At 46.9% G+C, this 25,915-nt stretch overlaps 1 protein-coding gene across 1 annotated transcript in view; it reads left to right on the top strand.

Moving 5' to 3' along the window:
• Mad1 (Mitotic arrest-deficient 1) overlaps positions 1-25,915 on the top strand; it is a 41,824-nt gene that overhangs the window by 15,170 nt on the left and 739 nt on the right. The window contains exons 8-17 of the mRNA XM_077670218.1: positions 5,213-5,377; positions 7,926-8,012; positions 11,398-11,542; positions 13,855-13,986; positions 15,569-15,654; positions 15,796-15,814; positions 16,213-16,335; positions 17,787-17,874; positions 18,823-19,013; positions 19,634-19,799. Coding sequence (XP_077526344.1) covers positions 5,213-5,377; positions 7,926-8,012; positions 11,398-11,542; positions 13,855-13,986; positions 15,569-15,654; positions 15,796-15,814; positions 16,213-16,335; positions 17,787-17,874; positions 18,823-19,013; positions 19,634-19,798 — 1,201 coding nt within the window. The 3' untranslated portion in view covers position 19,799. The remainder of the gene's footprint in view (positions 1-5,212; positions 5,378-7,925; positions 8,013-11,397; positions 11,543-13,854; positions 13,987-15,568; positions 15,655-15,795; positions 15,815-16,212; positions 16,336-17,786; positions 17,875-18,822; positions 19,014-19,633; positions 19,800-25,915) is intronic.

The raw sequence follows: 25,915 nt of genomic DNA on the forward strand, positions 1-25,915 counted from the left end.
GAGTGGTCAAGTGGATGGCCCTCCCCCACACCCGCTGATGCGCGTAACCCGTCATGCGGATTTTATGCAGAATGTCCTCACCCTGAGCTGCCGAACCCATGACACAGTTTTCCTTACCACTATAACCTTTTCTGGTCCACTAATGCGTGACACTTTGCAAAAGACCTATCAGCCCTCCTCCGCGCCATCTTTCCTAACTATATAAGGTTCCAACAACCATATCAGATTGATCCGAGTGGTCGGATCGCGTATCTGTGTCGTCCGAGTCTTTGGAGGTGAGTCCTCTGTGCCTTACTCGGAGCCTTGCAATTGGTCACTGACTTCTGTGTGGGAGGGAGACCACCCAACAGCACAGGCCAGTGTCCAAGTCACTGACGTCCCGCCCCTAGGGCGGCCATGGCCGGGCCCGCCATCTGCACGGTGTGCAGCATCGGGTATGTGACGCCCGATGGCAGATCAGTGTGCTTCTGCCGTGCGGTGGGGCCGAGTCCATCGACGGCTCCTGTATGGTGCAGGAAGGGCTTGCAGCCGAGGCTCGAGGCAGCCCCCAGATGGTGCCGCAAGCGACGTGGAGTCGACATGCCACTGTCGACTTCACGCGTGACGAAGACGGCTGCTGATGCAAGTCGCCAGATCGCTGATGCGCTCTCGGTGACCTCTGCAGCTCTGCCGCCGATCTTCGTGCACACCATATGGGAGTGCTGCCCAGCCGGGCAGTTCGCATCTCAGCACCATGTGCGAGATGTGTCGCGTTTGTCAGCCATCTTGAGGGCACGGTCCACCTGTGTGCAACGATAGAGCAGCTGCTCTACCGTCCTGCCACATAGGCACCGTACCCTCGATGGCGACAAACTGCAAGCCCACCCATACTCAAGCTGTTCTACCGTGGCGAAGGGTTGTGAGCGGAAGGGGAGAACGCACGAACGGCGGCCGCAGGGGGTACCTGGAGAAATCTGGGTGCTAGGCGTGTCACGACGCCTCGGACCCCGAGTGCCCATACTCAAGCTGTTCTACCGTGGCGAAGGGTTGTGAGCGGAAGGGGAGAACGCACGAACGGCGGCCGCAGGGGGTACCTGGAGAAATCTGGGTGCTAGGCGAGCGACGACGCCTCGGACCTCGAGTTTAAAAATTTTTTATACCGCGACTACAAGTTACATATGTGACGCAACAAGGCTCAGAGAGAGCGCAGCTGCGATGCCTCTCCACTGCGGATCATGTTACGCGATGTCACACATGCCACACTTGCACTCCAGCGGCTCAAGGTCATTGGTTACAACGAAAGTTAGCCACGACAACTGATCTTAAGTAATTGTTGTTGGGCAATAATACTACTGGCTTGAGAACGTGGTTTGAATCATTTGCATCGTGAGGTCGAAAAAGTAACAAACTCGACTGGTTTTGCACAGGCTGTGTTCAACCTTGTGGCAGGGATCTGAGTGATGCGTGACGTGGCATGATTGGGAAGTGAAGAAGGAACATATCGGGAAGTGTGCCGTGTAAACGTTCAAGGTGATGGAGTAATGACGGATCAGGCGGAAGCAAGTTTGATTTCGTGGTTGTCACACAAGCTGTGCGGTGACAATGGAGAGGAGGGATCAAGTGCACGTGAAAAAGATGCGAGTCCAGGGCTTCAAATAATAGCTGCACGTCCCAGTTCGGGATGTATAAGAGTTCAACAGGGTTGTTGAAGTGAAGCCATAACATTAGGATGCGGGTTCGATCTCAGCCACTGTGGCTGCTTTTCTGATGGAGGCGGAAAGCAGATACGCCTGTTTGTCGACATTTTCCCTAGGTCCCTAGGCATTTTCCCTAGATCCCTAGGCGGTCAAAATCAATCCTGAGCCCTCCGCTGCAGTGTGCCTCATAACCCAGTTGTAGCTTCGGCACGGTAAACACAGCATGCAGTTAGCATTATTTGTTTTGTAGTGCATATGCTGTTCTGAGGGCTGATGAGATGATACATTAACACCTAAGCATTTATATGGAGTTGCAGTCATGAGAAGGTTACCGTAAAAGGTGTAAGTAGAACAAGCGTATATTGGGATAGGAACATTACCTTGCATTTATTTTTGTATTATCAGATGGGAGCTAGTTATTACACCATGTAGTGATCACACGTCAATGTCAAATCGACCGGAGTGTAGCGGAATCGTCATTGGGTGTAATTTCGTGGTAAAGAACAAAATTGTCACCGGACAGATCAACTGGGTCATTAATGCAAATTAAGAAGAGCAGTGGGCCAAGAACGGAACCTTGGACAATACCCAGATAGATTGGAGAGAAATGAAAGAGTGCAATTAACAGCGGCAAACCGAGATTGGTTTATGAGAAGTTATGCACCCAGGCAAGGGTGTTGGGATTGAGGTTGAGTTTACTTAATTTAAAATTAGCAGTTCGTATAATAGCTTCTTAACAGCTTTAGCGAAACCAAGGAATGCATAGTCTGCGGTTGAACGCTGCTCAATTATATTAAGTGAGTGTACGAAGCAAACGAGTTGAGCCTCACATGAATGGTTTTTAGAAAAGCCGTGTTGGAAATTGTAAAAAAAAGGTGTTAAAATTCATGTGATGAGCATTTCCAATGGCAAAATATGTTTCAAAATTTTGCATGGAATACTTGTCAGTGAAGTGGGCTAGGAGCTATTGGCGCCTTGTTTGTCACCATTTTTATGGACTGGACACACCCTTTATACTTTCCAGTCATTTGCCATGGAACCCGTCAGCAAAGACTGTTAGAAAAATTTAGAGCAAATCATGGAGGAATTGTTTTGAATATCTTTTAAAAGCTTCGATGTATGCTATAGAGATCAGTAACCAAGGAAAGTTTAAGAGGTTCAATAATTCTGGCAGCGGCGCATGGATCAGTAAATCCGCCGCGGTGGCTCAGTGGCTAAGGCGTTTGCGCTGCTGAGCACGAGGTCGCGGTTTCGATTCCCGATTCCCGCTTTTCTGATGGAGGCGAAAAGCAAAAACGCCCGTGTGTACGAGATTTCGGGGCACGTTAAAGATCCCCAGGTGGTAAAAATTAATCCGGAGCCATCCACTACTGCGCGCCTCATCGCCTGCGTTGCGTCGGCGCATTAAACCCCACAATCAATCAATCAAATCAATGGATCAGAAAATGTGGGAGGCGTGTTAGAAAATTGGTAACTATTAACTGATGTCAGTCATCAGTGGCTGTCAACTAATTATTGGCTATTTTTAACCATTGATTTCTTTGCAAAATTGAAAACTGACTCATCATCCAATTTATAGTACATAAAGATAAACGATTGTGTTGTCAAAGTGGCGACCATTTACAGCATCACTCTTCCGAATGCTGCGTTGCCGCGTCTATGTTTTCTCGCATAAATGTAAATTGGGTCTCTGCGTTAAGCGCTACTGCTCTGAGTTAACAGTCACAGGCCGTAAAATTCACATACCTCTGCTACACTATATATACCCCTGCTACACTAGCGCCCGAATGTCATTTGAACTGTTCATTTACTTCAAATATGCAATTTTCATACTCTCAAAACCAGTGGGTCAGTTGCAAAAAAAAAAAAAAAGAAATAAGAATTCGCAAACAGCCACCACATTAAAGTCAAAACTGGTGTCTCTTCTAATTTGAAATCATTTTATTGCCTTAATAAATACTGCTAATTTTGATTGTTGTATTACCCGCCGCGGTGGCTCAGTGGCTAAGGCGTTGCGCTGCTGAGCACGAGGTCGCGGGTTCGATTCCCGGCTGCGGCGGCCGCTTTTCTGATGGAGGCGAAAAGCAAAAACTCCCGTGTGTTCGAGATTTCGGCGCACATTAAAGATCCCCAGGTGGTCAAAATTAATCCGGAGCCCTCCACTACGGCGCGCCTCATCGCCTGCGTTGCGTCGGCGCGTTAAACCCCACAATCAATCAATCAATTGATTGTTGTATTATTGTACGAAAACAGAACGGGGTGACAACAGTGCCACTACAGCAGGGCGAGCAATTGTGAAAGCTTTCAAATGCCATCGAAATTGTAGTGTAGCACGGGCAATTCTGAATGGCATTCGAAGCACCCTATTTGAGTCAAATTGCATTTGGTTGAAATGACATTCGGACTGCAGTGTAGCTGGGGTATTAGCAATTCATACGGTGTTCCCGTCAACTGCGTTGTTGGTCCTTTTAGCCAGAGAATCCATTCTCGCCTCTTGCCATCATCTGTCCATTTTTGAGATGTTGAACAAGGTGTACTCATGATGTGTTCGGAGGGCGTTCACGGTGGAGCAAAAAAGGCCTAGGTGCCTCTCAGAAGTCTTCAGGTGTTTTCTGGCTTTCGTTACGAATTCTTGTCACGAACCACCGTTGTCACAGTCACAAGCACATTCGGCTATGTCAGATGACAACAAAATGGCAAGCGTGTACGGAATTAGGAGCTACCCTGTGCTCTTGGATTGGATTCTGGTTTAGCCAAGAGCGCAGTCAGAAGTGTTCCTGGGCGGTTTCAGTTTCATTGGTTTGGACCATCAACGGTGGTTAGGGAGGAGGGGCGGTTGTTCGGTAATGCGTGGAAACTCAAAATACTCGGATAATGAAAGGGGGGTGCTTGCATGGGGGGGTGGCGCTTGATCGGTATTTTATGGTGATGTAAACGGGTTTGATATAGTTGGGTTCGACTGTACACTGTCAACTTGTAGTCGTCTTGTAGCAATGTATAAGCGGTTGTTTTACTCATCAAAGAGCGTTTTTTACTGTTTTGTGTGCATTTTACTTTTTGGCTGCTTGCTTCTTCAGTCTCTTGTTTCTTTTTTTTTGTTGTGTGCGTGTGAATGGAGCTCATTCAGCTTACACTTACCCTGTGTATGCCTTTTGTCATAATTTCTTCATGATTTGTTCACAGCCCGAATGGGCAGAAGAAAGCGCCTTCTATTTTTCCTCTACGGCCTGAAACTTTCCCGCTTTTGTTTATTCCGTTCTCATCCCAAGGGGGCGCAGACCTTCGTCAAGCCAATGAATTGGCTTTTTGTCTGCACCCACCCCAGTGTCGTTTTGGTACCGAAAATAAACTTTCTTGAATTCTTGAACTTCCTGTTGTTCAATGGAAGGCCAGTCAACTTGCCCCGTGCTTGCACCTGCTTGCCCCCAGGGCAGGGGGGGGGGAAACTGGGAGGTGCCTGTGGGGAGTTTCTCAACTGGTGTACACTGAGTAGCCCTGAGAGGAGAGATCCATGGCCATTCGCTTGATCGTCGCAGGCGGGCGCGCACCAACGTGCACCTGGTGCAGGAGCGGCTGCTGGCGGCGCAGAGCAACGCGGCCAAGCTGACGGAGCTGCAGAAGCGGTGCAGCCGGCTGCAGGAGGAAGCCGAGCAGCTCCGAGGGGAGCTGGACCAGTGGAAGGAGCTGGCCACACAGCTCGGGTGAGTCGGAGCGCTGTCGCATCTCTCCATGGACCGGTCGGTCGACCATAGAGTTTCATACAAATAACTAGAGGGGAAACTGGCGCTAGTGTCAACGCAAACATGGCAGCGGCGCTTACGCTTCCATGGGAATGATGGGTAGTCGTGGAACCGGATTGCGTAGGATCGAAATGGGCTTATGGCTGCGCAAATTGTGTTTTTTGACAAAAAAGCTCTTATTGCCCGGTTCTCCGTTTACAAATTACATGGCGAACAAGAAAGTTAGTGACGAAAAATTAGTTTTGTACGAAATAAAAAGGCGCGTTTAAATAAAAAGCAGACGCGGAGTCGAGGAGGTTTGTGGAACAGGTTTGCCATTTTCCGCCAACTACAGCAGGGCGCGGACTTCTTTAAAAACTACTTGTAAAAGTTTCGGCACTGGTGGTTTGTAATAGTAAGAGAAACATTTTGTGCTCATAAAAAAAAAAAAGAAACTGATTACCTTTGGAGAAGTTATTCTTGCCTTAATTAGTGACATTCATCATTCTGCGTTCCTATCTATGAGCCGCCGGTGCTGCTGTTCTACGCTGCAGGAGCTGGCGTTCGTACAAAAGGTGTGGTTGTTCCAAGCGATTCGCAACCGTCATCAGCTTTGACAATACATTGCTCTGCCGAATGAGCAGCGCCGCAACTCCTAATTCGCAGACAACTTCGCCGCACAGAGCGCCGTGCTGGCATTTGTATTTTCGGGCTCGCTGTGCCGGCAATGAATTGATAACCCACCCAATTCGCAACTCTGGTTATAACATTCCACTCAGGGCGGCATCAGTGCACGCGAGGCATGCAGTTCAAGAGAAACGTATTTTTGATTGCTTCTCCCAACACCCTGTGTAGGCAAATGCGTTCATGTAAATCTAAAACGAAAATGAAACTGCCTGCCATCCATAGCAACTTCCACAAGTCATCGAGCGCCAATCCGAATCCAGAACTACCCATCGCGCCCATTGAGGCGTACGATCGCAGCGCCAGATTCATCTCTAGTTGTTATTGTATGAAACTCTATGTGGTCGACTGAGAAGCTCTGACTAGATCTCTGAGCACACAGCGCGCGCGCGACTCCAGGATTGCATTGTGTCAAAACAGTTCCTTGAAAACCGGGGAAAATACACGCATCCATCATGAAGGATGAGTACAATAGTGTGCCTTTATCTCCTAAACCATGTATTGGTACACATTTAGATCGCTCTTAGATGTGTTTACCTAGTGCGGGAAAAATCGACGCATCGGTTCATTCTTCGTGTGCTATTTGAGTTATTGAAGGTTTGGTGATCGACGGGGCGCACTTTCAGCGAAGGTTTGACTCACTTTTAGCTTTCGCGCTTCTCCCAACTTTCTCTAAAAGGGATGGTAAAGTTTTTCTTCCCACCCACTTATGACCTCCTTACGCAGAAACTAGTTTCCTCTTATCATCCTGTTCAAAAAGGTCCAGTGCTGTCAGTGATTTTAGTGTTAAATGGGACAGACTGTATATGATGATTCTAGGGTGAAATTTGAGTTCAAACAAGCCACCAATTTGCTCATAGGGAATTTTTTAAGTGTGTGCAGCTGATAATCGGTGGACGATAGACACGGGCATGTGAACGGAAAGCCAGTCAGGATTGTAATCTATTCAATAAAGTGGGAGAACCAAATGGAAAAGAGCATTATAGTGAAGAGAAAACATTATTCCTTCGAGAAAGGGGAGTGGTATGCGATTGCTGTCACATCAATCCTTTTCTTTCTTTTTTGCTTCACTATATTAAGGACCGAATTTTGAATGTTTGTTTCAAAGTATGCCGTAGCTGTTGCGTTTTTTATACTCTCTCTCTCTCTCTCTCTCTCTCTCTCTCTCTCTCTCTCTCTCTCTCTCTCTCTCTCTCTCTCTCTCTCTCTCTCTCTCTCTCCTTATGTGTCAGTATTTCCCCTCCCATTATTGGCGTGTAATGACGTGCACCACAGGTCTGCGAAAATGGAATGTCTAGAGTGGTGAAAAGAATACTGCAGCTTCCTTCTTCCACCTGATCCGATGCCTGGTGTAGTACAAGAAGTGCATAGATAACTTGCAGAGGCATCACATTGCGGGCCCACTCGGCTAACTTGTCCTTGAACCACTGGGTAGTTCTTGTTCTGCCACCATTGCCAGTTGCGTGTTATCAGTGGCAGTGTGTGAAATAAGTCTAGGAGAAGGTGCGCGTTTGAAAGTCTGTCACGGCTGGCCGCATTTTGTTGGCTTTCAGGTTGACTGGTGTTGTGTGGGTGGCTCGTTGTTTCCGCTGTAATCTGAAGCATTTGCTTTACCACTTTGACCTTTTACGCTTTCCATATTCCCCACCCGTGAAACCCTTTTCGAATGCCGTCTTGCATTTTTGTACACGAGGGGTATGTAACTAAGGCACGAGCCATTGCAGCCGTCGCAGGGTTGGGCTTGACCTGTGCTGCCAGTCCTTCGCATATATGCCAATCCTCCCTCCACAAGAGGCTCACGTGTGCTAAACTTTCCGTCACCTCCCTCGGCTCCTTTTCTTTCCAGAAACCCCACTGCGGTTCTCCAGTGCCTGGCAGACTTGAGGCAGTCCGAGTTGGCGCTGACGGAACGTCAGTCGAAGCTGCTGGCTGAGTGAGTGTTTGAGCAAATTTAACCTCTCTGGGGGCGTGTACTGTTCACACGCAACAAACAGTGGCAACTTCTCAAATAAATTTTAGTGTTAATTTTAAATACGTAGTGTGTTGTTCCCTCTCTACACCCCCCCCCCCCCCCCCCCCAATGCATGCACTTATATATCTCTCCCTTTCTCCCTTCTTCGGATGACGTAGTTCGAAAGTTCCTGTCCCTGTTAGACTTTGAGTGTCTGCTAACAAAGGGGCAACACACACACTCACACACAGAATAAAATGTGTGCTAACAGAAAGTTAAGCAATGGTACAAGTGTTACTGGTACTGGCATTGTGCAGCAAAGCACTGGTGCTGGTACGGCAAATGCAAAACATTACGAAATGCGTCGTCCTGTCTCATGGGCTGAACACAGCTGAGGGCATTGTGACTGTCGACGCCTGTGCTGTGCTTTTTCTGGCCGTTTGCAAATTTCTCTGCCAATGCAACGAAATCTTTGAGTGGCGCCTGAGGGAGTTCTTGCTGCTCTAAGAGAACATTCTGAGGGGAAACGGGCCTAGGTGCTGAGAACTTGCCGGGCCCACTAATAAGTTACTACTGCTGTGTAGGAATGGAGGTACGAGTAGAATTTTATTGATACACTTTCTCGTAAACTGTGGTGCGAAAAAAGAAGTGTCGGAAGTTGTAACAGGGAGGAAGTTATCTTAACGAATGGCATTGAACGATGGAGAGATTACAGGAGGACTGAGCTTCAGCTGTGCAACTGCCGGGAGGATCTATCACGGACTGGATTTGTGCCATAATAGAGTGATCACTGTGATGGTGACAAGCTCCCTAGATATTCCTCATTTACACAGTGTGAAAACCCACTTGGCATACCACAAGTAAAGTTGGGTCTGTGAAAGCCCTGCAAATGTCTAGTAAAGTCCTCATGCTGAGAGTACTCCTTGCCGTCCCCTTAAAATTGTTTCATGCAGAATGCAATTAAAGTGAAGCAGCTGTTTGGAACCAGCGTTTAAGGGGGGACGTGGCTTTCAAAATCAACTTTTTTATTTCTTTGTGGATTTTGATGAAAATTGGCACAGCAACTGGAAATGCTTCCGTGATAACACCATAAAAATTTCAAACTAATATTTTGATAACTTTTTTATGTATTAAATTTTCTTTCTGTTCCGCTTGTACCGAGCTTGAGCGGCTTATAAAACACGATAGAAAACTTCTTCGAAGTGCTTTGCATTCCCAAATGAATGGACGAGGTCGTGACAGTTTTAGAATTTTTTTTTTACAACACAATGTTTTTTAGTTTTCATTTTTTTAGAGGTTAATGTGCAACAGGCATGTTGACTCTGAACGATTATTTGAATAAAAAAATCACAAAAAACAAATCTGGAAAACCAAGAGTGTCACGACCTGAACTGTTCATCAAGGAATGTAATGCAAGAAACGGAATCAAAATAGACCCAGCGGTCACAAAGAAATCCCTGGTACAAGCGACACAGGTGGCAAAAAAAACTGTTTTGAGAAAACGGCTTCCGAAGTTGCAACATAGGTTTCACTTATCAAAAGCCGTCACGGTTGTAGCCTTTCATGTCCTTTTGAACATGGGGCTTCTGGAATGCTTTGCCTTGAAATTGGAGTGCCTTTTACAGCCTTTCTCTTTCTAGAAAACATCATTTTCAGCTCCTCTGTGAAGAGTACATACCCCATGGTGCACTTTGCAGACCAAACGAAGGGGGAGATGGGTTTCAATGGGCTTTCAATGCAAAGTAGGTTAGCTGGTTGGCTGTATCATACTGAACAGCCTCCTTTTGCAGTGTTGTCACTATGGCAACAAGTTAAGCATTTTTTTTACTTAAATTTGAACATTTTTGGCTTTTTTTTATGTTTTATCATCTTATCTGGCACAGCAACTTAGTACTCATACGTGCAGGTGTTCATTGCCAAAAGTTTGCATACCAAAAGGATGAAAATGAGCTACTTTGAAGCTTGGTAGAGTATTCTGCATGACTCCCAACTTCAATGCAAGGGCATATTTTTTTACTACTTTTGACATTCAAGGCATCCAATATTTCTCGCAGCAAAGCCAGTATGCCCTAAGCAATGGTATCAATAATTTCACTAAAAAATCACTGTTAAATGCTAAGACAGTAACGTACATTTCTAAGGCAGAGAACATATTTTTATTCCTATATTACTAACTCAAACCTGTTTGCATGAAAATTACAAGTGCACGGGAAACGTTGCGCAAGAAAGGCGATATGGCTCGCGCGCATCGCAGCGCACGCTTACCGCGACATATCGAACTTTGATTTTACCTGATATGGCTGGTCAGGTCGCTTTTAAGATTAAATCTAACGTCGCAGGCATTAATTACAACTACTGGCGTTCAATCGTAACCGGTTGCCCAGTCATGTGCTGCGCCAATGCGCGTCGGCTATGTCGTGCGCGCCGCAGCGTTTGACGCGTCGACCGTTTTTTTTCTCAAGGCTAGCGAGACCACAGTCAAAACACAGCAATAACTAAGCGTGTAAACATCGCAAACCCGACTAAAAGTTCACTTCACGAACCGCTATCGCAAGCGCGCACACCGCGTCACCCTCCGGGGTCTGGCGACGGTAGAGTCACGCGCACCACGAAGCGTTCGATGACCTCCTCCTTTCGAGTCACACAACTTCCCGTAATCTGGCTCGTTATATCTGGCATTCCCACCGCGATAACGTCCGTGTTGAATACCATAGATTGAACAGAAACTCGGCCGAGCGAAGCGGCGAAAATGAACTCAAACCGCTCGCTACGCAGCACAGGCGGCCGCCATCTTGCGTTGCGCCCGTGACATCCAATCAGGAGGGTCGTTGTTCCGGAGGACCAATAGCGCTTTAGCATCTATTTCTAGCTTCGTTTGTGCGTCGTTTCTTTTCTGCTGTTTGTGTGTTTGGGAATGAACGAAGATAAAAGAGACGAGCGGAACCGGAAAGACGATCGCTCGGCCGATCTAACCATATCAAAATGGCCGCGCCCGGTGGAACCGTTGCGGAGATAGAGCGTTCCGAAAATTGCCGTTTTTTCGCCCTTTTGCGCCGATAGTTTGTCACCGCGCCTGACAAAAGTATTTTTTTATGCCACTTTGCGACGCTTTTCAGCGTAAAAACTTCGCAGACGCATAGAATAGGAAACATAGAAGCCGAATATGTGGGTTTCAAAAAAACGATGTTTTGGTCATTTTTCCGAAGTTGAAAGCCGCGTCCCCCCTTAAAGCTGTGTCAGATCAATTGCCACCAGTCAGCAGACTTTGAGCGGAAAAAACAAAGTACGAAGGGAGTTGTGTGCGCTCTAACAAAACTTGCACCGGGCATGAAATTGCCCTGAGTGACGCTCTTTCTGTTGTCGCCAGGAATGGGACGCTGCGGACCAAGGCGGAGAGCAACAGCCAGGAGCTCCGTCGAGCCAATGCCAAGCTTGTCAAAATGCAGACGCAGTTTGATGAACAGACAGCACTGCTGCGCAAGATCCAGAGGCGTCTACTTCTGCTGGGAAAGGTGATAGATTATGGCTGTCTGAGTTTCCTTCTCCCCCCTATTTTTTTGGGCTGTGGTGCTGTGCTTGACTCAAACAGCGGAGTTGAATTGGCTGCGGTAATGACATCCTGCTCAGCTGCAAAGTGTAACCAATCTGTTGTTGGATGATACGAGGCCTGTAGAGCTTTGGGGCCTATGCTGAAAAGTCACCCCTCGACCTATATACCGTTCATTGGCTTAATACATTATTAGTTGTCATCTGGCAACCAGGTGGTCCATCGGGCCCATCCAAACCACAAAGGCACCATCGCCAGCGACATCAATCAGACGCACCGCCATCTTTTTTTGTTGCTTCTCTCGCTGTCAGTGAGCCTGTGTGTGCTGTTTTCTTCTTCCTCAATCAGGTGTGCCAGTTCACAGCAGCATTTAGAAGAAATGTTATAGAGTGTGTCTGAGCCAACAGCAACATGTCTGGCTGGCCACTTTTGGTCGGCAGCAAAGGATACTTTGTTGGTTGTGGGGAGGGGTTTGAGTCTAGGAGGGCATTTGCTTTTGTTTCCTGATCATTTTCTGGGTTAAAAGGAACATGTCACCAGTTGTGCAGGAGGATCGTAGAGGGAAGTTGTGTTGTGCTGCCATCTAGTGGAAAGGGCAGGAAATGCCACTTACCCCCTTTACTCACATAGCAAACTTAAAGGGACTCTGCAACACTTCCAATGAATGCTTTCACTCTTTCCTTCACGTCTGGAAGCACTGCCAAAGCTGCACTTATCGCCAGCCAGCCAGTATCCACTACATTGCTCTAATGACGTAATTTGAGCTCTTGATGAGCACCAAGACCGGGAAAGAGAAAAAAAAATCTTTTGACCGAATTTCGAAGTTATCTGATGGGCATAGAGCAGTAAATTTTGGCTGAGGTACTTTGCGACCCCCTAATCTGAGTACTGGATGTGTTGGGTGACTACATTCTGCAAGCATTTAGGATTCGGAAAAAAAGTAAAAAAGAAGTGTTCTCAAGGTCCCCTTAACTTATGCCATAAGGCAGCCTTCATAAGGGTTGGAAGAAGACAAGAGTAAGAAAAGGCCACCGACGTGCATTTCAGAAACCGTCCTTACAGTGCCCTTATCAAAGAAACCCTTTCCCGAGCTAGTGAATGCGGCTGCACATGATGCATCAATCAGTGTATGCCAAGTGGGCGGCGCTTGGCCCTTGCACCAGTAGCAAAAGACGTGCCTATGGTGGCGCTTTCGAAGCACTGACTCGGTGACCTACTTTTCTACATTAAATATCTCACACCTGTGCCGATGGCTGTTGCTTGCATTTATTGCTGGCAGCAGAAGCAAGCGTAACTCACCCATCCTGCCTCATAAATATTTTTGGTACGCTTGTACACCACGGCAAAAGCACATCACCAGAATCGAAACGGGAACACTGGTTACGGTTAGCAGCAATGAGCCAGCCTGTTTGGCAATCTTTGCAAGCTCCTGTCGGTGCCTTTTCGTAAACCTGCGTTCAGGGAAAATTGCTAGGTAAAAGTATAGTGTATCTGTCGAGACAGTTACTGTTTCAAAAAAAAAGAAAGAAGAAAAGCTGATTGCAGGAGATGTCGGCCGATGCTGAAAAAGTTGTCCAACAAAGTGGCCTAGCGGGGCTAACGTGCCTTCTGCGATGACCTGCCAATCCCAGTCTCCTAGTAGAATCACAATGGCCTGTCTTGTAAGGGTTATTTCGCCGAGGTAGGGGGAAATTTGTGTTTCCCACTCTACGGCGGGAAATGCGAATGCTGGCTGAGCGGTTCAAGTGGGGTTCAAGAACAACTGCTGAGCGGTTGAAGAACACCTACTTGACACGCCATATGCTTGGCACGTCAAGCAGGTGTTCTTGGTTTCACGTTTTCTATCTAGTTAAAACGATCATTAAAGTAAAAATGAAGCTGTTACCGTAACACACAGGGGCTACAGATCACAGTAATGTGTATACGTTCTCTATCGTAGCAACGGTTAGGAAACGGTGGTCACGTTTATGGCGGCGTGTTTACGATTAGGACACAGCCTAATTGATCAACTTACTTATGAGATCGAGTTGTTTATGGCTTTTAAGTGAAATTTTGCTTATCAAGACCATACGCAGGCAGTTCCAAATTTTTCTGACGGCTACATCCTAATGCGTGTCGCAGAGGGATATAGTCTTGACTTTCGATCGTTATCGGGGCAGCTTTCTGTCCCTGCCCACAGATTCTCAGCGGTCCCTTCCAAAGAGAAGTTGACCCTCGGTTCCTTTGGGGAACTCTGCTGTCATCCTCCTCACCTCCTGTTCTTCCCTCTCCACTTAGGAGCGGGAGGCGTACCGTGCCATGATTGAGAGCTACCAGAAAGAGGCCGGTGCCGATTGGCCCGCAGCCGCTGGCAAGCAGATCCAGTTGCTGGAGAACGTGCTCAACGATTACCGCCACACGCTGGAGCAGGTGGGTTCCCCCCCCCCCCCCCCCTCTTTTCTGTTTTTATTATGTTTTATGTCAGAATAATTTAATTTACCTGCAGCCTTGAATGATAGAGATGGGCCGGGAAGAACCGTCTTTTTAACACATCTTTGCACCACCTTTTTTTCTCTCTGCTGCGCTTCTGCTATCGCAAAATACGCAGTGAATGTGTAAGAGTAATCATTTCAGTCCTTTGCTGCTTTTATTTTCTGTTGTCTTTCTGTCGATCGGGCAAACGCAGAAAGCAAAAGGGCTACACAAAAGAAAAAAAGAAACATTTAATTAAATGGTTACTGCAAGTGTTGGGAATGCTAACTTATGGATTTAACGTACCTTTTAAATCAAGAGCTGTAGCCTAAAGGATTACATACTCGTATAATGAGGTTTTTTATTGTACGGAACCAACCTTGCTTGCCTCCACACTGCTTAGGCCTATTTTTGCTCATCTCTGAAAAACATCACTTTTTCTGCTTGGTTCTACATACTTGTTGGCATAGCTTTGAGAAATAGTAATGGCTATAAGTAATAGAAAGCAATGTACCGTTTGTGCTTTTTCTTTTTAACGTAAATGTTAATGGAAATTCAATAGCAGGCTCTTTTTCGGGACGTCATTACATGTCTCATTGAACTTCCCCAATGTTTTTAGGCTGTAGTGCCCTTCAACGCATTCAACAAATTTGTTGGTTACTGAACTGCTGTTTTGCTTTTTTTTTTCCCTCTCTTTGAGCTTTATCCTGCCACTCTTACCTTTATTCTGTCTTTCTACACAGCACTTTTATGTTTCATCAAATGAAGGGATTGACTCTAATGGTGGCTCCGTAAGCATTTATGGTCTTTTTTTTTTTTTTACTATTGCCGTTTTTGTCTTTTGCTTATGAAATATTCTGTAACAGCTGTGGCCGATGGCGAACTGAATTCTCCGGAGATTAGGTGAAAAAAAGAAAAAAGTCTGCAGATTTTGTTAGGTGTTTTAAAAACTATATTTAGGGCGCTGCTTTGTTATTATGCCAAACAAGTTTTGAGAGCAGTGTACTGCCTTGAAACAATTACGTTCTGAGCGTGGCCTCTGCAAGTGTGAATGACGTACACAAAAAACACATTCAGAGGTGTTTTTTTATTATTATTATTATTATTACTATTACTTTTGTGTGAAGCTTGTTTGTTCGAAGCTTGTTTGGGAGCTTCGACCAAAAGGGGGCTGGATACTAAATCACGATAATTTTTTAGGTTGAGATTTAGCATGTTTTGAAATTGGCCCGCCAGGATTGCCTGAACAATGCTCTCATTGCGGTCTATGGCCAGTTTTCTAATGGCAGTCATTGGCTTGGTGGTGGAGGAGGGGCTTTATCAGTGGGAAATCTCATTTGGTTGCAAAGTATCAAGTATCTTTTGCGCTATAGCTCTCACTACAGAATCACACTACATGCAGTGCGACAAGAGTTTTTGTGGCTTGTGTCGGCTGTTCGTTGGTGCAGTAATTGGCCAAGCCTTGCCGAAACGCAGTGCGCCGTTGTTTTGGAGTTGCCACAGCACACTAAAGCTTTTGTCGTCAACTGGCCTTCTTTAGGCTGACAAGGAGCTCGATGGACTTCGGAGCCGAATGCCCTCAGAATCTGGCTTCGCCAATGCAGAGGTCCAAACCGACAGCGTTGAGTGAGTGTTGAAGCTTTACGGCACTTCTTGCTTTCTTCTCTCTGTTGCATCTTGCATGCTGTGTTTCCTTAGGCAAGCAGTCAACTGATGTCTTCTTGCACCTTCTTAATATTTATTTTTTTTGCTTCTCTTCTCGTCTAGGTTTGCCAGCAATGAGTCGGTAAGTGAATCCAAACTATTCTTTACTAATGCAGTCAGCTGTACATTTTCATCGTGATGGGTGCGTGCAGGCTTGGCAAAACAGGGTCGCAAATTATGTCGCCACATCTGCCAATTCTGAAACTATTTGAGAGTAAATTTCTCGGGTGCCTCCAAAATTCAAATACAGTCTCCTGATCATTTCAATGCAGCCTCAGACCTCTTAACAAAAAGGCTGCCCTGCTGTGTTCGGGGATATTTCCTTCTCAAATCCTGCCAGAAAGGAAAAGCGGGGCTTGGGCTCACTTTCCTAGTCTGCCGTTCTGTTGAGGTAGTGTTAGTGGAACGCAGTGACTGGAGTATTCGTGATGCCTCTCTCTCTCTCTCTCTCTCTCTCTCTCTCTCTCTCTCTCTCTTTAGGAGGGCAACAATTACCGCGTAATACACCTTGTGGAGAACCCCCTGGAGATGGCTTTTCGGCAGCGCCTTGAAAACTTCACCAAGCTGGAAGAGGATAACGAACGGCTGAGAGCGAGGGTCAAGGTGATGCCCCATTCTACTTCGTGTTGCATGACATCTTCCCCACCAAGCATATTGTGTCTTAGAGGGCATTTAGCCTTTCAGGTGTGAATTGGGCTCGGTGCTGGGCTTGATTTTCTTCTTCTTAAGTTCAGAGCACTTTAGGGGCTCGCCTTGTCGTCGTAGCTCACGCTAATGCTCGATGTCAAGCGACTGCCGGAATCAGTTGGTGTGGCGAGATAATGGACTCAAGTAGAGCCTGGTGTACCGTCATCAGGGATTCACGCTGAGGCTCCGAAAACCACGCGATTTAAATAGTTATAACCGTTCAAACTTTGTGAATCGCTAGCGCTTGTCATACATCTCCCCGTTGTTTAGAGCAAAGAAAACTGCAGGTACATTTGAGTCGAAATATACGTAATTAACCGGCAGTGCCTGCGTTCATTTAGTTAGAAACGCTCGTTGGGTTGGTTTAGTAAGCGAAAAAAAAGTAGCAGTGCAACACCAGCCCATGCGGGAGGAAAAGCAAGCACAAAAAGAACAGAACTCCCGCTGGCGCAGTTTTAGCCTGGGGGCACGCGAGCACTGCGAAGGCGGGAAATTCGAATTGCATGGGGTGGTAGCAGTGAGCGGATAACGGCGGTACAGCCCATTAATGGCGAATCACTGCTCTGTACTTCCGACAGCTTTAACATTGAGTGGAATGGCTTTAATTTTTTCCTGCTTTTTAAGCAGGGCCATGTAGACGAAATGCAACTTTTTTTGATCAATTTGCAAGCACTACTAGTCTTTGCCAACACACTCACCTCCATTCCAGCTGTCAAGGGATTTTTTTTTTTAACCAGAAAAATGCAGGGAATATTGAAACACCTTCAAATTTCTCACTACAGTGATGTAATATGGGCCACTGCTAAAAGCAAAGTTATCATTGTGTTAAAGCTGCACCTTAGCATCCACGCGATACAATCAAACGTAACTACAATCACCCAGTTATGTTTCTTGGTGATGGGTTTGGTTGGCGGCAGCCAACTGCACTAAAAAGATTCTGCGATGTCATAGAGATGTCGCTGGAAAGGGGCAAGGGAGTTGCAACTGCTTTATATGTTTTCATTAATATCTCGGTTCTTTGCGTGAAGCCTGCGATAGAATTGGTGTCGTTACTATCAGGACAAAGCAGACATGAACCAAAATCGTATTTGTCTTCATCACTCCTTTAAAACATTTCGCTGTGCTGGCAGTCGGCAGTTGCATGTTTTAGCAGTCTTTACGGTGCGGGTATTGCACGGGTATTGCATTACGGTATAGGCATTGCAGAATCTTAAACTGCTGCCGGTTGAAGCCTCCGCACTGGGCTCGAACTTGTTCTTAGTTAGCGGCTTTAATCCAGGCTTGTTCCCTCTTTTCGAGGGCCGGTAAACTCGATTGCGCTGTGCAATGGAGAGAACGGGTCGTGACTGTTGGTCCACGTGTGGCAGGTCCTGGAGGAGTTTGGCTGCTCCAAGGATGTCACGGCGCAGGTGCAGCTGAAGCTGGACCAAGATGGAGCACTCCCCGACCGGAAAAGTGAGCCTGCTTTCCTGTGGGGGTTGGGATTTTCCCGCTGGCTGCACTCTCGCGCTTTGCTACAGTGTGCAACGTTGCGGAAGATTCTAAAGACTGGACAGCGCCCATTTTTCGAAAAGGACGAAGCGGAGAAGTGCACAACACAAGTGCTTCTCTGCTTTGTCCTTGTCAAAGAAATGGGTGCTGTTCAACCTTCATTGTCTCGCCACCAACTAGCCCAGCATGGTAGGTTGTTAGTGATACTGTGGTGAGCGGTGTAATGACGGGCCCCAAAGCTACTCAATATACTCCGGGGGCCAAATTCTCCAGAAAAGGGCCGTCTTGAAGCGACACGGTAGCAGCATGCAAAGCGACAAGGGAAACAACGGGGGCAGTGTGCGTCGCTTTGTGCCCTTGGTACAGTGCTCCTCCCCAAGGTTTCCACTTCCGGCATTGCCCCCTCAAAAAGGCGCCCCAGGCCAAGAACACGGGCTTCATTTCAAAACCGCGTCATTTCAAAACGACTGCCTCTCGTTTTAGAGAATTGGGCCCCAGTTGCAAAACTCCCCATGGGCCTCTCGTGTATCAAAAACCGGGTCAGGGCTGGCCCCCGCCTGCACTGGTGGCAAACTGGGGTAGGCACGGGGCAAGTTGACTTGCTTGCCATCTGTCGACAGAAAGTTAAAGTGGTACTCAAGTGCTTGCAGCTGCCGCTGCAAGTCATAAAAAGGAAAAACCATGGAAACATAAGTAAACATTACATAATTTAACGTTGCCTGATTTGAAAAGCAAGCCCTGTTTTATGAAGTTGCATTAATAAGCAAATGTTCAGCGAAGTTCCGTTTCTGTCCCCTAAGGTGCAGCTTCGACAAAGCAGTGGGGCTTGCATGGACGTGATTCAGGAGCGGAGTTTCACAACTGGTGTTATATTGAAAAGCCTTGACGTGCCCTGTGTCCACCCCCGTCCAGGCCTGCAAGAGCAGCTGGCCTCGGCGGAGGCCAAGAACCGGCGGCTGGTGGATGCGTTCCGGCGGACCAGCCACGACTTCCGGCATGGCTGCTACTCACTCACCGGCTACCGGATAGATGTGCTCAGCCAGGGACACTATAAGCTCACCCACATGTACGCTGACTCGCCCGACGACCACCTGCTCTTCCAGGCAAGGGAGCCTCTCTTTCACTGTGCGGGGTGTCGCAGGGCGGTGTCTGATGAGGAAAAGGATGCAGAAGAGAGGGATGGATGCTGGGCATGCTTTCCCTGCGCCTGGTTGCCGTTCTTTGACATTGGCCATGTTCGCTTTCTCAGTAATGTTTTTGCTTCCAATTTCTTTTCCCTTTCTTTTCTTTTAACTCGTTAACTTTTATGAGATCATTTCTTTTGAACTTGTCAAATTTTGTGATCATTTCTATTATAAACTGGCTCCCGAAAGGACCAGTGAAGACTGTTGGGGGAACTAGTTGTGGCAGGCAGGCAGTATGTGGCAAATTTTTTTTCGGATCAGTCTTTGTTGAATTTCATTTTCCTGCTTTAAAATTTGGACAAGCTGGGAGGAAGCTCGGAGAGGCTGCTAGAAATACCACATTTGCAATCTTTTCCTTTTTCTTTTTCTGTTCTGCCCAATCCAAAGCGAAGTGCCAAACACCTGTGCATTGTTGTATTTAACCAAACTCCGTTTTTCACCAAATGTGAAGTTTTACGGCAGCCAATGGTTGATGGCGTTAACAATAACAGACTGTCTTTGTGGGGTGTCGTGACCTGACAGTGTGCGGTTGGTTCCAGAATGCGGAGCAGAAGATGAACGTCTTGGAGACGGACTACCTGCGCAGTCTGGAGGGCCTGGCAAGCACCTACCTGGAGAAGTATGACAGCATACCGGCCTTCCTCTCCGCCCTCACCCTCCAGCTGTTCCGACAGCAGAACGATCTGGACGACACCAAACTATGAGGCAAGTGCACTGCCAAGCCAAGCCAAGTTGGCCTTGCATGTCAGTTGCATTGTAGGCGATACATTGCAGCATGAAAGCAAATTGCTAGCCGCTGAAGTTGTTCGAATCGAAGCGCTTATATGTAGAAAAGATGCATTGTGGTCTGTGATAGGACTAAACGTGCTTTGAAATGGGGAAAATTGCGATGCCTGAGGGAACAAAAAAGAAGTGTGGCTGTATACGTATTTATAAACTTGTGGCATTGTATACTGAAAGCATGCAATAATATTTTATATGATCAAATATTCAATTGAGCGATGCCGTATTGAATATTTGCTTTGAGCTCCATTGTTGAAAATTTCAAATTGTTTGCCAGTAACAATAATAAAATATTAGGCTGCTTTTATGAGAAATGCAGCATTTGGGGCATGTGCTATCTGCACACAAGTTTTGAGCCCTCTTTTGTGCGTGTGTGCGCGCTTGCATGCGTTTTTCACATGTATGGTTACTAAATGTTGTTTCCTGAATGCGGACGATTTCTTGGACATAGTAAAGTGCCTTGTGAAGCCCCATCAAGCAATGTCAGAAACAAGGATGTAATATTGAAGCACTACCTATTGCCAGTGGCCAGTATTTCGCTACTTTGGCATGAATTTTGAAATTCAGATTAAATTTGAAAACTTGCAATATTTTTAGAGTACATCAAAGTTCAAAAACAAAAATGGGTAGTTGTATCAGTGAACTGGAATGTTTAAAATTATGCCTTGTTGAAAACAAAGTGCTTGGCTAAAATCACATTGGGAAATATACCATGTGCTGAGAAAATGTACCGGCTTCCTTCGGTAGTGGCAACAGGAATTCCCGATCTGCATCAGAAGCGTGTGACTGGAAGGCCGAAGGGCAACGCTTTAAAGGAGCGAGCCATGAAGACAAAATACAAGTTTGTGTTATTCGGAAGATTCCATGTTTTATAGTGCCCCCAGCACTTGTCCGAATGCAAGCAATGCTTTATTCACTGAGAAATTAATAATTTAAGTTGAAATTTTGATTTTCCCGCTAAATCATGTGTTTTCGTGGTCTGCAGTGACATGACGGGTACCGACCGCTCTGCAGCTGATTGGGAAGCCTTGTTTACTGTTAGTGAACCTAGATGGCGCCACCATACCGTGGCAGGCTGTTTTCTGCCTTTGGTTTGTTTTTGTCTGTATTTAAGGGGGCTCACGGGTCTTTGGAGCCGAAAAATCGCGAAAAAACCCATTTTTCAATTTAGCGATATTCGCGTTCGCGAAGTCATTTTCTACCTCTTGGTAAAGTTTTGATGCCCAAATCCACGTAGTTATTTAGAAAATGACGAATAACGGTACGTTTCTAGCTGTAAAATGACGCGAAGCGGCGTCGAAAACGCCGATTTTGAGCGGCGCGCCGTCCTTGAACGACGCGGCGTAGAGCCGCCATGTTGGTAGCGTTCGAAAGCGCCTTCTTTCTTCTTTTTTTTCTACTCGGGCGGCGCGCTAGACTCCGCTTTGTTAGCCGGGAAAATGAACAAAACAAAACGTCAAATGCGCCTTTACTATTGGTCCCTGCTCGTCACGTGGTGAAACGGGCGCTCCTCATTGGCCCTAGTCATCAGGCGCGGCCATCTTTTTCAAATTGAACGCGGCCATTTTGGAAAAGCCGTCGGACGGGAAGCATGGCAAAACCGTACCGAAAGTTCCGCAGCGCTCACAAATTCGGCAAAAAACGCAAAAAGGTACGCTGCAAGCAAGCTGAACGCCTTCGGGAACCTTCAACAGGCGTCGCAACCGACCATCAACCCGCGGCAGATGAAGCGGCGGCTCTCAACGCGACCGTCGGCGGAGCGGCGGCCCTCGGCGCGACCGCCGGCTGTTCGAGTGATTCTGGGGAAAGCGGCCGGCAGCAGCGAACGCGGCTTGACACGACGTTTATGACTCCTGACGATCGTCAACGACTTCATGAGCGAGCCGAGGCGATAACAGCCGGCTTATCGTCTGTATCGGGCACAGAGCGCAAGCTGCGGACTCTCCGTAGCAGTGATAACACCGAGCCGTCGGCATCGGCGCCGGCTTACACGATAGTTGACTTGTCGGCTATCAACAAACTTCTGGAGTTTGTTGATCAACAACAAAAATTACTCCCCAGGAGCATTTTGATGCTTTTGGCTGCATTCCTTGATGTGTATGTATGTAAATAAAGTATTCACAACATTGCATTTCGTTTTTTGCGATTTTCTCAGTTCGACTTTTTTTGCCTTGGAGCAGTCGTTTGACAACCTTATCTCCACTAATACTGATCAGATTTTGGTCATTCTTGTATTTTTTAGTGACTGAATAGCTGGTGAGTGCAACTAGACCATTAGATAATGCCCTATGCATCAAGATATTTTTTATTATCAAAAGTAATTAGACCAAAAAAATGGTAGTTTTTGAACACTAACTTTTCACATTCATAACTTTTGAACTAGCAGAGAGAGGAACATGCGGCTGCTTTTATTGCACTCACGAGTTCTTCCTCAATTCACCAGCATGATATTTATAGCCACCAAGAAAACTATTTTTTCTAAAAACTTGACAAAAGCTGTAAACAATAAAAGTAGCCTAAAATTAAAACATTGCACTTTGTGCAAAAACTGGTGTCAGATTTGAAATCAGCATAGCATAATACATAAACCTACAAATTTTCATGGCAATAGCTCAAATAATAAAAATTTTAGCTCTAAGACCCATGTGCCCCCTTAAACCTAGCTTGCTTTTGTTCAGGGAGAAAATAATCGTTTCGTGAAACATAGTGCTCACTCGACAAAGATGGTCACGTAAGACACCGCTCCTTGCGTCAGTCAGCAAGTGTTGTCTGAGACAACCCCAAAGCCCCGCAGTGCTGTGCGTCTAAACGAAGCATAGTGCGCGCAGTACCAACAGCAGTACACATCAGTACTTCTGTGTTTACGTGTGTTTTTGTAACTTCCACTGTTTGTCTCACCATTCTTACGGCTTTAAAAAGAATGTGCCCTAAATTTAAGCACAAATAGCTCATTTGGCAAGCTTATAAGCTTTACCTAATTTGCGTTTGCCTTTGCCACTCTCCGCCAATCGCAGAGCTGGCTGGTATGACATCATAAGTTCTGTTGCGGGAAATGAACTAGTGGGTCGCATGACCTTTCCCTTTTTTCCTAATTACAGTGGAATCTCGGTCATACGAATCTCAAGGGGCGGCGAAAATATTCGTATCACCCGAAAATTTGTATCATCAGAAAACGAGAAAAAATGGAAATGTGCCGCGCATGCGACAGGCGGCGGCAGCATGGCATCAGCTGTTACCTTGAAGAGGTGTAAGTAGCTTCAGCGACCGCTTCTAACCTTTATTTAAAATGCAGCTCAAGGTGTAAATTAGATTGCTCATGCGGGAAAGGAGCTGACAGTGTGGGAGAAAACTGCACTATAAAATGTCATCCACGCTAAATATCCGCTGCGGAGGTGGCCCTGCCAGCTGCTGCGAGCGCTTCGAAATTGCCGCCATGAGGCACACGTCTCCCCATGGGCGCAAGTCGTAAGGCTCCTCCCACTGTCGTTTGCGGCAACCAAGGCAGAGGCTGGCGACGGGGTGCCGGGCTGAATCGTCAACACGGGTGTCAAAAGAATGCGCGCCCATCACCGACGCGACGCGCGCACAAGAACTCAAGCGGGAACCGCATGCAATTCGTGCGCGTCGACAATTTCGCCCTCGTGTCAGAGTCTGCCTCGCTCGCAAAATGACGCGCGACACACGCGGCAGAGGGAGGAGCCTGTCGACTTGCACCAATGGGGAGGCGCGCTCTTCATGGCGGCAGTTTGAAAGCACTGTGGGCAGCTCACTGGCCCGCCGGAGATGCTTACCACGGTGGCAGATATTTGATTGGCGCTTTCCCTATCTGCGTGGATGATGCTTTATAGAGTCGTTTTCGCCCACATTATCAGCTCTTTCACTGTACAAGCAACTTCATTTGTTCCTGAAAAAGAGCGGTCGGAAGTGGTTGGTCGAGCTACCTGCACCGCTTCGCGGCCGGTGACGTCGCCACGTTGCCGCCGCTTGTTGCGCCGCGCGCAGCATGCGGGTGGTATTCGCGGCAGCGGCGTCAGCGCGCCTGTGGCGTGCGCGGCGCGTTTTTGTGAGCAGAAAACGCTCCATGTGGTTCACGCGTCAACATAATCAACGCGCAAGTGGCGCAGGCAACACAGCAAGGCGACAACGAGGTATCTAGAGCGCGGGGCATAGAAGGAAGCGAGGAATGCGGAGAAGGCAAGATGGCAACTATTGATTACCGCGGTTCATTCAAAAAGTATAATACAAAAAAGGAAGCTAGAGGCACCAGTGCAGCCAGCAGAAACGGAAGGTACAGAGAGAAGAGATTGTAACGGATATAAAAGAAGGTAGGGAGAAAGACCAGGTGTCGAGAGGGTGAAATGTTCTGTTCGTTCAGATTAGCACCCCTCCTGCCCCTATTGTAAACACCCCACGATGAGGATTACCGTCAGTGGTGGAGGACTAATGCTTTTGTGCCCGCGTGCAACCAGGGCCGCACGGCTGCATCAATGCTCCCGCCTCCCGTCCATGCCGCAGTCGTCTGCTCGCAGCTCGCATGTTCGTTTCACCCAAACAGGAGGGATAACTTCGTACGGATCATTTGATTTTTTTTACATTTGGCTGGGGAATTTCGAAAATTCATTTCACAACGAAATTCGTATCAACCGAATTCGTATCACCGAGATTCCACTGTATGTAGCTTATTTGAGTGAAGTTTATGTTAAAATTGGTGTCAGCATGATTATAACGAGGCAATCTTTCCCGTTAAAAGAACCCCTCTTATCTCCTTGGTGTGGTCATGCCCACGCGCTGCACTCTGTCTTTGTCCCCAGTTCTCTTATCAGATGACGCCTAACGTTGATTCTGTTTGCAAACATGCAGTGCTCCTTTTTAGCAGCGGAGCTGTTGTAGCTTGAGCCTTTTCGTCTGTCTGCTGAAGGTCGTGCGTCACATGGGTAGGAGCAAGTTCCCAGACCCACCGATAGAGGGCGCAGCGGTCTCGCAGGGGTGGGTTTCTCTCCCTCCCACTAGCGGAGGGAGAGGGAGCCTCCCGTTGCCGACTGGCGCTGCCCTTCTTGGGTGAGCACTTATTGACGTTTGAGGCGACACAAGAAAACCACAGCTTTGCTGTTTCAGCGGATTTCACAGTGGGTGGAACCAGGTTTAGATTTTTTTTTTCTTTAAAAGGCATTAGAAAAAATGACTAACTTGTCTCGGTTCATACTATGACCACACTCAGTTAAAGCTTTATTCATTAGAAAAGGGGTACTGTGACACTAGTGAAGCTACTCTGTCAAAGTGTACATGTATTATCATGCACTCATGCCAGTTGTGGCTGCAGTACTTTTCACACATTTGTTGTAAGCATAAAATGCCCTAAGGAAATGATGTGTTGTTGCTCGGTATGTCTAAATAGCGATACTTGCCTTCGAAGGAAATACAAAGTGAATAATAATTTCTTTCTTTTTTTCAAATGCATTCAAAGCATATACTTTGTATAGTTGTGTAAAAAGTAAGCAGCAGCAGTCAGAGACACTGCTGAGGTAACCGATGAACTTCGACAGATGCAGCGGAATTCTCAAGACCTCAAGCGGAGTCCAGAGCATTGCTTCACATTTGACACTCCAAGCAGTAATGCCCAGCGAGTCTCTCCAGATAGTTCCAAATTGGGGTCCAACAAATAAACAACGCCAGAAGTGTTCGAAACCAACAGACCAAAAACATGGTGTGCCAAGTATGCTATCAGAAATAAAACATCCTTGATTTTAAGTACCGTAATTACCCGATTCTAACGCGCCCCCGATTCTAAAGCGCACCCTATTTTCCAGGCAAAAAACCGAAAAAACTTGCACCTCCGATTGTAACGCGCAAGAAACTTCGTGAGCAAGAAAAACGAATGTGAGAGAAACGGGCGATTTATTTCCCAAAGTAATCTCACTCATCTCCCTCCTCATCGCTCTCCGAGAGCTCCTTGTCGCCTTCCGCTGACCGCAACATCTCGTCATCGGTGTCGTCAAGCGCGTTCGCGATGCCACACTTCTGAACGAACCATGTTCGAT

The sequence above is a fragment of the Haemaphysalis longicornis genome, unplaced genomic scaffold (genome assembly GCF_048455015.1).
Source record: "Haemaphysalis longicornis isolate Haplotype H1 unplaced genomic scaffold, Haemaphysalis longicornis Haplotype H1 scaffold_5, whole genome shotgun sequence".
Lineage (NCBI taxonomy): Eukaryota > Metazoa > Arthropoda > Arachnida > Ixodida > Ixodidae > Haemaphysalis > Haemaphysalis longicornis.